The 14,476-nt window shown below is 35.3% G+C and overlaps 2 protein-coding genes across 2 annotated transcripts in view; one reads left to right on the top strand and one right to left on the bottom strand.

Annotated features, from left to right (window-relative positions):
• LOC144433571 (uncharacterized) overlaps positions 1–14,476 on the top strand; it is a 313,028-nt gene that overhangs the window by 290,882 nt on the left and 7,670 nt on the right. The window lies entirely within an intron of this gene.
• Positions 3,939–9,087, bottom strand: LOC144434697 (transmembrane emp24 domain-containing protein 5-like). The gene is made up of 5 exons (XM_078123214.1): positions 8,914–9,087; positions 7,880–7,977; positions 6,112–6,181; positions 4,677–4,787; positions 3,939–4,157 (listed from the first exon to the last, which is right to left on the bottom strand). Exons 1-5 carry the CDS (start codon positions 9,085–9,087, stop codon positions 3,939–3,941), a joined length of 672 nt encoding a protein of 223 aa, XP_077979340.1.

Genomic DNA, 14,476 nt, shown 5'->3' with positions numbered 1-14,476 from the left:
GACAGACATACATACATACATACAGACAGACAGACATACATACATACATACATACATACATACATACATACATACATACACAATGAAAACAGACATACTGATTATGTTTAGTAATCACCCTTTTTTTATTTTCTACAAATTCATATTTCAAACCTTACAAAAGATTCCATTCTTAACTCAAAGTAAAAACCAAAAGTAGTATCAAAATCCAACCTATAGCCCCTGCTGTAGTTGTCATGACTTCTAGACAGCCAAGGTACTAACAAAATGAAATTATTTGTGAAATTATGGTGAAATTTAAAATAACATTCAAAACCTTCTACACTGATCAAAATGTATTGCTGGTAGGATATATTATCAAACTACATGTTACTGACTCAAGGTGACGTGAACTATCAAAAGTGGCTCAAGAAGAGTTAATACACTCTTTTTGAAAGTCAAAAAATTTGAAAGTACTTTGATTTAACTAGTCTACTTTTAATTAATGTATGCCTTCGATGACATTCAAATTGCATTTTGACATTGTTTGCACAGTAAATGGCATAATAGGGGTTACCTCAACATGTGAGTGTATTTATACTAAATGATGTCATTGTACCATTTATGTATTATCCATGTAATGCTGTATACCAAGTTTAATTTCAGTCAATACAAGTAAATGAGGTATGCTTCTGTAAGTAGAATACCGTGAATGCATCTTTTAATATGCAGCACAATTTAGCCCACCAGTTGTACAACTCGACTTATGCCATCATCGTAAACCACAGCCTCTTTTGCAGTACCGTCCAAGACACAGCACCGCCCAAGAGGTTTCACAGTGTCGCGGAAGAAATGACAGCTCTGGTTTGCGAGAATGGGCTTATGCCAAAATACAAGGTTTGAGTTCTGCCAGTAGAAAGTGATGGTTGCATTTGCTTTTAGTAAACAGAGTACAACGGTTTACCGTTACCTTTCAAAAATTAGCCCCAAAAAGACGTATAAACTTGGCTTATGCCCCTTCAATGACATCAATGTATTCATTGCTCATTGCTTCATGCTATCTAACTTAAGCTTAGCCTTCATACCATATACAGTAAACCTGGAAACTTTCACTAAAGACTTAGTTTCGCTTATTTTGCTGGAAAATAAATGGAAAATATGAAAGTAGTGGCTAAAATACCTTTTTTGTATATAAACACAATGCACCAGACTTGGAAATTTGTGTAAACAGTAATCTTTGGGAACTAGCTGAAGAGTGGAAAATCGCAAAATTTTCTAGTGGTGAAAATATCTAGGTTTGCAGTACATGTTAGGTTGTGATTTGTCATAGCAGTTGACATGATACTGTGCAATACTGTAGCCTGATTCAGTAACAGTTTAAAAAAAAACTGCTAAAAATTCTAACACAAAGAATATCATTTGTGAAACACTGCTATGTATTAATGTGAATTTGATAAGATGCATTCTAAAACATTGCCAAGTGAAATCCTGCACAATGCTACTGCAGTACTTTAATTTCAGTCTAATTTTGTTGAGATTTTTTTTTACAACCTCAAAGTCTAAGATCATGGGTGTGAGATATAACATAGGCCACTACCACCACATAGATAGACCATAGTACACTTATTTGAAGCACATTGATAATCTACATACACTATATACACCCTAGTCTGTAAGGTATGCCATGACAGGGCGCCCTCACACATCGGTCAACCCCTCTCATAGAGCGGGCTGGTGAGGGCAGAGTGACATGACATATCTTTACAATAACAGAGCTTATCAGCCACTTACACTCTAGTCAACTAACAGACCCATTCTGTAAGTAGAATACCATTATGGCACACACACACAAAATATAAAATAAACTGATCAATCCAGCTAATTACACCAATCTTGATTATATATGCATAGACATTGGTAAATAATTTTACTCCCACAGACAACAGTCACCTGTCATAAATCCACACTCTAAAAGAGTTTAGACCAACCCTTAAATTTTTGCTATTATTTGTCATAATCTGTGAAAAAATTTGTAATAATTATTTGTCAATCTCGTGAATAATTTACAAGAAATTGAAGGTAATCATTTAATCTCCATAAATCAATGCCTATGAAACACTGTGACTAACTTATGTTCTATTTCAAAGTTTACGACTTTTACTTCTACAGACATTTTGAATTTCAAGCAGCACAGTTTCAGCCTTTTGTATCATAAACTCAATCTACATAGAAAGCCTGTACGGTGCACCATGATTGAATAGGGCGCCCTCATGTGTCGGCCAACCCATTTGTGAGTGGTAGCTGACAACATAACACCCTGTACACATTAACTCATATAGTGACTGCAGACTTTTCTAAGTAATGTACTTTCAACAACCTGCTAATGGGTTACACAGACTACCAATTTCTGAAATTCAACAGATTTTGAACTTAAATACACTGAGAGTAAAGTAATCAAAAAATTGTGCTATCAAAATCATACAAAAACTAAAGTTAATTTATAGCTCAGTTATTCAGAAAATAATGAAAATCAACTTGACAACAACAAATAAACTTAAATATAACTACAAGACAAGAAATTTACTTATCACAAAATTTGGCTTGGCCTTGGAAAAGTATAAAATGTGCCTAATTTTAAAGTAGAATACTTTATAAAGTAGTAAAGTACTGTCTTGTGTGATCAGAAGGTTAGACTGTAAGATACGTCGTGTCGTTCCACCCTCACCGATGTCACAGCATACCTGACAGACTATCAGGAGGTAAGAACAGGGGTAAAGTGACATTATTGCAAGGTCATAATTCTTTGACCAATAAGGCGTTATTAACTCATTGGGGCTTTAAGCAAGGATGTACGTTAGCTGACGATATTTGAAAAGTAGGTGGTTATGCCTAGGAAGGAGACGCAAAAATCTACCCAATAATGAAAATTCACATGTTGAAACAAAGAATTTCGAAAAAGTTGGATGGAAAATATTGCAGTGTAGCTGTTTGTTTTTACCAGCTAACATCCCTTAGCTATACATCCCTGCTTTAAATCACATAGGTATGTTGTCAATTCTAAATAATCTGATATAAAACCTTACAGTAAGAATTGTAAAACACAATGTATCCATACATGTATATCTCTGCACATCTTGAAGTGTTAAAGATTTTCTTCCAAGTTCCTTTCATCAAACTTTCCTCAAAGACATTCATAGTATTGCATATTCATGTATACACCCCCCCCCCCCCCACCCCACCCCTTAACAAATTGACAACACATTTACCCAATATAGTGGCCGGTATAACAGGACCCACCTGTTAGTAAGCAAGTTACCAGAATATGGCATTTGCCAGCCATTGGTACTAAATATTCAGTGTTTGGCAAGCGATAAACAGATTGAAGAACCTTTGGTAAATTGAGATGCTTCCTATCCTATAGTCATGAAAGGAAACCTTTGTATGGTTCTATGTACATGTACATACCATACACAGGGTCATGTTGGCAACATCTCCTGAGACCTCTAAACAATCCATAAATCAAAATGTCTTTTCAAACACTACCACGTTTACAGTATAATGTTTCTATACATACAACAATGTATGCAAATGTTTACTACTACAAATCTGGACCCATGTGAATGCATTGAAAGAAAATTCGCAGTATATCATTTCTCCTGAAAATACTACTGTATGTGGTTCTTTTTTAACAAATACCGATGGTGAAATACCAGTATCTTTGTGGGTGTTGGGAAAGGAGGTTTCCAGTTGGTATGTATGTATGTATGTATGTATGTATGTATGTATGTATGTATGTATGTATGTATGTATGTATGTATGTATGTATGTATGTATGTATGTATGTGTGTGTGGGGGGGGAGGGGGTTTATGCCATATCAGATACAAATGCATTGCTGTATTAGCTGTTGATTTCTAACAGCCAGAAAACTAAACATACAACTATAGAGGTGAGAGAGACCTCATGTCCTGACTTTCCGGCTATCACTGAACAGCATTCTGATCATGACAACTTGGGTTACACCTGTTATCACCATGACAACTGTATTGATGACAGACCAGAAATTGACACGGTCAAAATTACGTTCACCTACGTAGCGGTCACGAAATTCCACATTCCGCCAAATTCTCTGGTGAGCCTGTGAATCTTTTAGATGCTTCTTGACTACTTGAAGGGACTCCTATTGAAGGAAGGGGGAAAAAAATAGAAAGTTTATGATTTACATTTGTGCACTAACCCCACATCACTCAAAATATACAGAAAACAAATGACTTGGTCCCTTTAAAACAAAACTGAGAATTTGCTTGATGTTGTGACTGGGCAACCTTGTTCTGATATTAGCTGTCACATGATTTACAATATTTCATACCAAGTGCAAACCAAGTTATACACATTCAAACAAAAATAGTGGATGTATACCCTGGTCATTCGACACCATAACAGCACACTTCTACATCACTTATACTGTGATTGCTAACCACCTTTGCAGGGAGCCATGTTTGAAAACAGTCAACATGGATAGTATAACTATAAAGGGAACAGTCATTGATTGGTCAACATTCCGCTGGGTATTAACAACTTGTAAACACCAGGGTGTACTAATAACATATACAACCATCTAAATAAAGAGTTCCTTGATTATTCACAATGAACACAGATATGATACCCTAAAAATCCATTCTCTACTAATTCTCCTTACCTGCATATCTTCTAGTTTCATGTCAACCAACTGGTCGGCTAATAAATCTGCTTCCCATTCACCTTCATTGTCATAGTCTTCACTCTCTACAACCACTTCAAAATACACAACCTGAAAATAACACAGATATACAATTAAATCAATCATATAATTAATAGCTACTTCCACCTCATAGTCTTCACACTCTGACCACTTCAAAGTATACAACCTGAAAATCATGACACTGATGAACAACTACTCCTGCAAAACCAAAGCTTACTAAGATAGACACAAACTAAAACTATTATTTTGAAGTGGTAAGATTACACAACGTGGGTAATGGTGATCCCTCTGCTGAGCCAATGTAATCACCCTGCATTAACCAAGATGATGTAAAAACTGGAAGGCCCCCAAAAAATATACACTGTAAGATGATGGAAGCCATCAGAAATGCCACCCTACTGTGAGTACAATTTAATTAACCAACGCCTATGCAACAACTTATATCTGCATTTCGCAACTACAGTTTTAGTTTGTAGCTAACTTAGTTAGCTGAAAGCTTAGTTTCCACTGTCGCAAAGTAATATATTCTTATCGTACACTGTACTAGACTGGTAGATTTGACAATGTCCGCACTCCTGTTAATTCTCCCAACTTGTACTTCATTGTGTACAAACAAATACCCCCTAGGGAGAAAGAGGTACCTAAACATGAGTCACAAATGTTACCGAATGACAATGTACACAATGATGAATTAAAGACTGGACATGAACCATTTCAATGTTTCCCATCATTTCCTCAAATGGTCAACCATAATAAATGAGAAAGGCATACATGCATCAGTATATCAATATTTTTTGTCATAGACTGAACAATATTAACAATTTTAGTGCTCCCCTCATTGCATTCAAACAATGATCTGGGATAAAAGTGACAAAAGATCTAAATTAACTATACTGTACTAATAATTTCTATCTTTATCTAGTCATGTATGGCGTTCAGTTATGTACAATGACCAGTGTGCCCTCTAGATCTAAATGATAGCCAAATTCTGTTGCTGTGAGTCATAATGATAAAAACTGGAATTTCTTGTGAGTCACCACATAGTAAAAAGATAGGGAAACACCACATTTTGGTACATCACTAGAAATTGTGTACATCACTGGCATGTCAAATTGGCTTAGAGGCACACTGACAATGACATTCTTTGCTCAAACCATCAGAACATACTACTAGTATACAAACAGAAATTGAACTACAGTAGTGCAACATGTAAGCTAAGTTATAGTTTTCTGAGACCAAGTCAAATATTTTGCTGACAGCAAATCTAGAATTTTGTGGATTTTAACTCGCATATTACATTATTAAAAATACAAACTGGACTGCAAAATGGTACAAGTTATATCAATGAGTTTGTGAAATACAGAATTGGTCAGATTTGTATTAAAAGTCTTACCTTGTGTGAAACTCTACTAAAAGTATTATCAAAACAAAACAAATAATCTCCTGTTTCTGTGGTGTCAATTCTGGAAAAAAAGGATGAGAATGTCTGTATCAGTTCAGTTTGATGAGTAACACCAAATATAGCAAAAGTACATTAACAATGACCTTGAAATCCTTTGCTAATAATAATCTTTATGATGAACCAGATATGGGTTTTGTGAACCTAGGTTGTGTAACATTAGGGTCTAACCTTGGGAAGACCCATAAACCGTACTACCAACCAAGGTCTGTAAAGATTACATCCTGTCTGTAAAGGTTTTATCATATACTATATGGAGACTGGAGCATTAAAATACAATAGAAAACATTACTTCATCTTTTTTTGGAGAAAATAATGGTTCAATAATTTACACAGCTGGCCTTATTTGGGCAAAGTGTGCGTGGGTGCAATTGCATGAATGTGAGGGCGCTGTCCCCATTGAATTAGAATGAAGGCAACATGTCTCTTGTCTTTGCACATCTGTCATCTGATCCCCTATTCTTTTTCATGATTTGTTTCATTTTGTCAACAGTGATAGCATTGTGAAGACTAGCTGCACATTTCAGGGTTTTTTACTAATGTATCCGGTTGTAAGAAATTAGTCTGATCTAATGTCTGTATACACAATTTATCTGAGATCTAGCGTACAATCTGTACTATCATCGTGGAAAAATCATCAACATTTTAATTTTATATTACAAAGCAAACGTATACTTTCTGTTATTGCACATTTCCTAAAGTGATAACAATAGTAAAACAAACTTTGAGTCATTAACAATTGATTCCCCATCTGCCAATAAGTTGTCAAGAGTACTTAACTTTGATAAAAGAAATTGAAAGTGAAAACAGGAACTGTGTTGTCAATAGTTTCAACTTGCAATTGTATTTTTTTTATTTATTCAAAAGGGTATTAAAGCATGCATGGTAGCAAAAAACTGCCAACCATCAACCATTAGTAGTATAATATTTCAATACATCTGGCTGTTTTCACTCTTGACAAGTCCATAATTCTCGGTACCTGTAATAACATTTTATCTCTTTGCCAGATGGTCAAAATAGAACAAGGTCAACTTAATCTCATTCTCACTGAACATATAGCAAATGCATGTGTCACATGTAATCTCACTGACCAAGATTTTCACCACTTGGGCTTCACTATGAGACACCACCCCTCCCCCCCCCCCCCACACACACACTCCCCAGACAAGAGTATGGGGAAATCTAATCTACAGTTTCCCTCACCACAGATGTGTCTCAGAGCAGTGCATTCTGAGGAATACTTCATGTCCAACATAATTACATTGCATGCTGAATGATCTAGGTTTATTTGCGACATTATAGTTTATACATGTCTCAAGCTACCAATACATCTTACATGTATCTATGTACAAAGACTGGGCCCTGTAAGCCCATTCTTCCTGACTTCAAAGAAATATCCAGTGTGACTTACAGAACAGAAAGATTGGATTAAATTTCCCTATATTCTCTTTTAGGGTGTCTTGTAGTGGAGCCCCAGCAGTAGGAGTCTGGGTAACTGAGTCATGGTGTTGACCAGGAAATCAGATGGAAATGACATACCTACAGGTCTGGTGGTAAAATTCTATTTCAGATGACAATTGTGCATGACATAACATTGTTTTGTAATTTTCTAAAGTTCTATAATATTGACAATTGGTTTCCAAATTCACCCATGAATCTTGGGTCAACATTTCACCAATCAGGAATATTTAGAAGTACTTACGTATGACCACCTTCTGTCTTCCTAATATTTGATGCTAAAACTTTATTCGTTGGTGATCTCAACATGAAATTGATGTCTAGTGAACCACCTTCTATGACCTACAAAAATAAAACAAGGTGCATGATAATTGCACACGTCTGTGAATTTATCTTCTGGGTGAAAACATACAAAGTGGACTAACTGTGCAACATATAAAATTAATGTAACTTAAACTTTGAAATATGGTTTTCCATTGTCAATGATACAAATCATGTTATACTAGGGGCTCTACTATTATTCACATCCCTAACCTTACTCCCTAGCTCTGATACAAATGACACAGTCAGTCCACTGTTCTACAATCTACAAAGAATACACCGGTACATTCTTGTCTCTCAGTACATGTACATCAAATAGAACCGTCAATAGCTTTCTAAGATTGGTAAATTGCCAAAAAAAATAGCAGTTGAAATTTTATCCAATTTTGTTGAGAAACCCTTTGGTTTATGGCCAACTGCTAATAATATGTAATCATTACGGAGAGACTTTGCTGTCACAGGTCTAAAATGTGCATAAAGTGTCAAACTTGTATATTTTAGAAATGAAATCAACCAGCCACGTCACGTAGCCGGTGTACATAAAAGTCAAGTACTGCGGCCTCCACAGGCGTGTCCACATAGTTGTCACTAGGGCTAGTTTATTGGAGGGAAAAATAATATGACGGACCGATTCTAACTTTCAAAGTGTAACGTTACACAAATATTGATTAGAGCTTATTACAAATAAATTGTAACCACACATGTACTGTTGTACAGCTAAATGTAATTTGTAAATCATATATGCGTTAACACATTGTGTGAGCGCACGTATGTATCTGTCACTTGCACGCAAAGAAAACACGAAAATTAACAACAGTTTAACGACCACCATTGTATCGACAGGGTCCAAAAACTGTAGCGATGCTGTGAGATAATATTTACAAAGTTTGGGTACGTCCCAAAACGCCCTGAAACCCGAGTCGGTCGTTGACACAGTAAATATTTGACCCCACGTACCTGAAACTCGAAATCCATAGTATGTTCCGCTTTGATTGGTTGGTGGAAACATTCTCGCTGTCCTGCGGGTATTATGTACGTAAAATCGTAGTCAAAACATTGTGCACTATTAACAATAATCAAAATTACACAAATGTGTAAAATGTGTTTTATAAAACTGTACATGGTGTTCATTTTGAACGCTAGAATTTGTTTGAAAGTTACACGTTGCGGTGGACAACTTCCTACAACATGGCTGACTCTGTATGCTTGTTGGTGTAATTGTTAATCTCTCCTCCACTTAGTTTTTATCTACGTAGTACGTACTAGTTTAGTTTACTTGGTAACAATACATGCTAAAACTTACTCAAGATATAAACTGAATGCAAATTATAGCAAAGGTGTACGATTTACTATCACCAATGCATGTACGAAATTCTACGAAATTTGAAGCTGGGTTATGGAAAAACATTAATTATGCACAAACGACATATTATTATTAGTTGTAATAGCTACGTCAACAAACTTTTAACGGGCATGTGTGCGCTTTGTGTATGGCTGATATATCAAATTATATTGAATTTGAAGTATGCATTCCTAAGATATGGCCTAATTACTGTAAATCATTAATTATGCTGATTAGTCATAGCCTTTCGTGTAGGGTCTATGATGGAATACCACACAGGGGACCCAGGAACCGTGTGACAAACAAAACAAAACAAAACAAAACAAAACAAAACAAAACAAAACAAAACAAAACAAAACAAAACAAAACAAAACAAAACAAAACAAAACAAAACAAAACAAAACAAAACAAAACAAAACAAAACAAAACAAAACAAAACAAACAAACAAAACAAAACAAAACAAAACAAAACAAAACAAAACAAAACAAAACAAAACAAAACAAAACAAAACAAAACAAATACATAAATAAACTATCAAATAATGACAAATGAACAAGCAAACGAACGAACGACAAGTATAGGGACAAATAAAATAATTAAATAAACCAGCAAATAAAGAGATACTCATGGGGGTATACTAGATATGTTTTTTTTCTATACCCATCACTATGGGGTTTTTTTATGTTCCATGCTCGATAGCGATGTTCGGGCGTGTGTCGTATTCTATCGGAAGAACATCCGAGGTCTAGCAGCTAGACTAAGTAACCAGGGAAAGAAAAAGAAATAGTTTTAAAACTCAATGAGTGAATTGATCAATATCACACACAAAATAAGTTATATTGCACCACAAAAATTGATCATTCAATCGATCAATCATTCAACCAAATAATAAATCAATCAATCAATCAATCAATCAATCAATCAATAAATCGACCGATCGATCAATCAATCGGTTACATGCTTGCTACCCCCTGTGGTGATACCTGATAGGAGAACAACAAAGCTATTCCAATATTTTATATTGAGGCATTAAAATATCTAATTATTTAGCTCCAAATGACTGTCTTTACTCTATTAATTGGCTACTCAATTACATCAGATTGGTCAATTTAAAACATAATTGTTAGTGAGTCCGGAAATAAGCAACCAGGGTAGTTTTTGAGTTTAGAATAAATTCACAGACCATAATAATCAAATCACAAGGACATCGATATACAGAATCATAAATAAACTAAGTTAATAGGATTGACAGTGAAAATGACACAATCAGTTTTTTTCGTAGGGGTTAGTATTTACGTGAATGAATTGATGTTAGTTCTATTTTTCACATTATTAATTACAATATTCAAAATACTCAAATACAACCAGTGGAAAAATACCAGTGCATTTGCTTGAATGAAGTGAGCGAACGAAAGACTTCACACAAAGACAGAATTAGGTGAAAACAATAATACAACTGATACAAAAACAACAGCAGGTGCCTTTGATGTAGGTTCAGGTGATGTTTTTTATCAGTTTGTTTATAACTGTGGAAGTTATAATGTATAGTGACAGTCGTACTCAATGTTACAACGTGTGTTGTTCTACGTGATTGCAGTAAACAGAGACATGACATCATATGTCTGGTGTGGTGTTTATACTTTGAGAAGTTACCGACACTATTACATATTGTATGTCTGTACATGAACTTACCACAAGCAACCAAATGCATCGGTGTTTTTTCGCGGGTTGTATCTCAAACATTCCTATGCACTCCTCTTTCCTACCTAGCTTTCACTCCTTTTTCATTATTTCTTCATTATTTCAAACCCTGGACAGTACACTGAATATGGAACTATTCAAGATAAGAAGATCTCCCAGGGCTTCCTGTGACTAGGATTATTCTATTTTTGCGAAGGGGCGTACGCAAACTAAATAGGGTGCAGAAAACTACAGCATACGTTTTTATACAAAAGGGCAATTCATTATACTTTCAATAATACAAGGACATCTGACCCTCCTCGGTGAGGTGGCGGACGGGTACAGACAGAAATGTTCATGATATGATGTTATGTTACGAATACGATGTGAAAAATGAACGCCTCCAATTAAGCTTTAATGTTGGCGTGTTGAGTTTTAGGTCGCAAAGAAAATTGAAAAGAAAACACGATGTTGTGAAGAATTTATGAAAAAACTCACTAGATTAAAATGATTTTGTTACAATTCTGTTAAGTGATGCTTTGCAGTTAAACACAGATATTCAATTTTGTAATAACAAAATAAAAAAGTTGGTGTGTTGGACGGAAGACCCAGCTAGCTGACCAACTGGTTACATACGTAGCTCAAAGGAAGTAACCCAAAAACGACTTAATTAGAGAATAGTTGGCGGTTCTGACATAAAGTCTGTATCTTTATGAGATAACCTGTTCTACATATTCTAATTACTATTCAAATTCATAATTTTATTAGCATGTCATACACATTCTTAGATGTGAATCCAAAAAATATTAATTTCCGATATTTCATCAGATCATCTATCACTTCATCACATGATGTAGTACCCATTATGAAATCTTTTAATCTGACGTAGAATTCATTTTGTTCAAACATTTCATCTCAGACTCGTAAAATTGGCAGCTATTTCCGTATTTTGTGAAGCGGCCAGGGTTTATTCTCGACGAGTAAGCACTTTTACTTGATATAAGGAAAACGGAGAAGCCAGGCACTCTAAGTATTCGACCATCATGATCTCAACTAGTGTATGTTAGAGGAATGGCATTAGAAAGCCGGACGGTCGTCAGTTAGCAACATGCTCAGATACATAAGTCGGCAAACAGAGAATGCAGTTCGTAATTAACAAGACACTAAGTCACTTAAAAGCCAACTTTGCCAGAGGTCACCGTATGAGTCAAGATACAAATGCAATTTTACTGTCTGGGAGAAACCATTTCATGTACAGAATGTACACATTGAGTATGTATCTGTATTTCCTGCTTTGCCAATATAGATATATATCAGTAAGCTTTGATGACAATTATAGTTTTTAAGCAACAAATAAAATCAATAACAAATTCCACCTACAATTGGGCATTTATATTTTAAAATCAAAATCCATGTACCACGAAGCAGTTCCCCAAAAAGTATTAGTATTTTGAAGAAAGTTAATCAGATGTTTATATAAATATTGTACGGCAGGACTGGAGTGTTACCAGATTCAGTGGTAACATTAGTTTCAATCAAAAGAAGTGTCTCAGTAATTACCAAAATGAATTATCTGTTTGGGGAGCAATTTATCTGACCAATTTACTAATTAAGGGTCCAGGTTTCTTGTGACACTTCTGTAATAATTTTAACACTACTGGTTGCCAGCGAATATGTATAATTCCAAAGATTTAATGTCTTTAAGATTTTTATGTTCAATAACACAAGACAAGCAAGACTAGATTAAGACTAGACTAGCCAGTACAAATGAATACAAATAAAAATGGGAAAAATTACATTGGAGTTGGAATAGCCACGGTTCTTCAAACGGTTCTGACAATATGTGTTCATGACAAGGACCTCCAAAGAACAGTGAATAAGGAACAAGTTTCAACTGGGTGTTTCTTGGCAATCGCAAGTAATAAGTGATATAAAATGATGAAATCAAATGACTGTCCATAATGCAAAGTTTCATAAAATGCATTTAAATTATTTCCTGCAATCTTTTACAGATGCAGTTATCAATGTTACACCAAACATCAAAAAGAGTACAAACGACCCATCTATGAACCTATACGTTATCCAATGTTTTATATTCATAGAAATAGCCGGTATAAATTGACAAGTTTTGTTTTTGTGCCAAGATCCACGGTAAGCATACGTCATCTTGTTTGTGATCAATTACATCGTACGTTGATCGATGACGATCGATGACGAATACTGACAATGACTGATTTGTGTAAGTACTGTACTAATAAAGTTATTTACATTTACAGGATATTATTATGTAAACGTTGGCATTTAAGTATTAATTTATTGAAAATAAATACAGTAAAAGTTTTATTTATTAATGTTTATTGTGAGATTATTTCAGTACGTAGTTATATGGTAACATAGTTATGTTTGTAGAAATTCAATTAATAATAAAAACCAATAATATTTTACTTGTGATTTACAAATATTTTACAAATGATTCTATACATCATTGACAAACACATTCATTTACAAAACTTAGAAAGTATGTAATAATTAGATAACTCAGACAGAGACGGCTTATTGTTTGCACAGAAACTATGGATTATATAGTACTCTGCCCGGTCTACGTCAGACAGACAGACAGACAGACAGACAGACAGACAGACAGACAGACAGACAGACAGACAGACAGACAGACAGACAGACAGACAGACAGACAGACAGACAGACAGACAGACAGACAGACAGACAGACAGACAGCGGAGTGTGTATATGTGTGTGTGATGGGGACTCAAAATACACAGAGACACAAACACACAGAGAAACAAGACATAAATACAGAGGGGAGAGATGGGAGGAGGAGGAGGAGGAGGAGGGGGAGGAGGAGAGGGAAGAGGTGGGGAGGGAGGAAGGGGAAGGTGGGTAGGAACGAGAGTGACAGGGATAGGACCAGAGGGGGAGCTGAAGAGGAGAGAGAGAGAGTGTGTGAGAGTCTGTGTTGATTTTTGACGATGTCAGTTCTGTATAACATGCAGTGACACTATTCAAATACTAGTTCATTCAAATCATAACCATTAACTTGAGAAGCTGTCGTAATCGTTGGTGAAGTAATCGCGGTGAATTACTTGACGTTTTCATATAAAAATTGTATCAATTTCATTTTAGTAATAGTTTCAAGTCCAAAGTAAACACATTTCGGCATTCATCAGAGTGTCAAGTATTTACTCAGTTCCGTTTTATGTTTGTTTCGGAATAATTGGGGAAATGTACTGTCACTTCAGTGACGACTTAATTATGGTTGGTATTAATATCATCCATTCGTACACTTTGATCGGAGAAGTGTCAAGAAACTAATTATGAACTCAACTCCTTTCATTATGCAACACTAGTCATTTTCGACTCAAAGTGACAAGGTCCCTTATCTCACTCGCAGTTTCCTCTTCCTTGAGGAAACAGCAATTGGATATATTACATGTATTGCTGAATCATCGTCGCAAACCACGACCGTTTTACGGTACCAT

This window comes from Glandiceps talaboti, chromosome 4 (genome assembly GCF_964340395.1).
Source record: "Glandiceps talaboti chromosome 4, keGlaTala1.1, whole genome shotgun sequence".
NCBI lineage: Eukaryota > Metazoa > Hemichordata > Enteropneusta > Spengelidae > Glandiceps > Glandiceps talaboti.
Note: the sequence above shows the minus strand (reverse complement) of the source record. Positions and strands in the feature narration are given on the sequence as shown.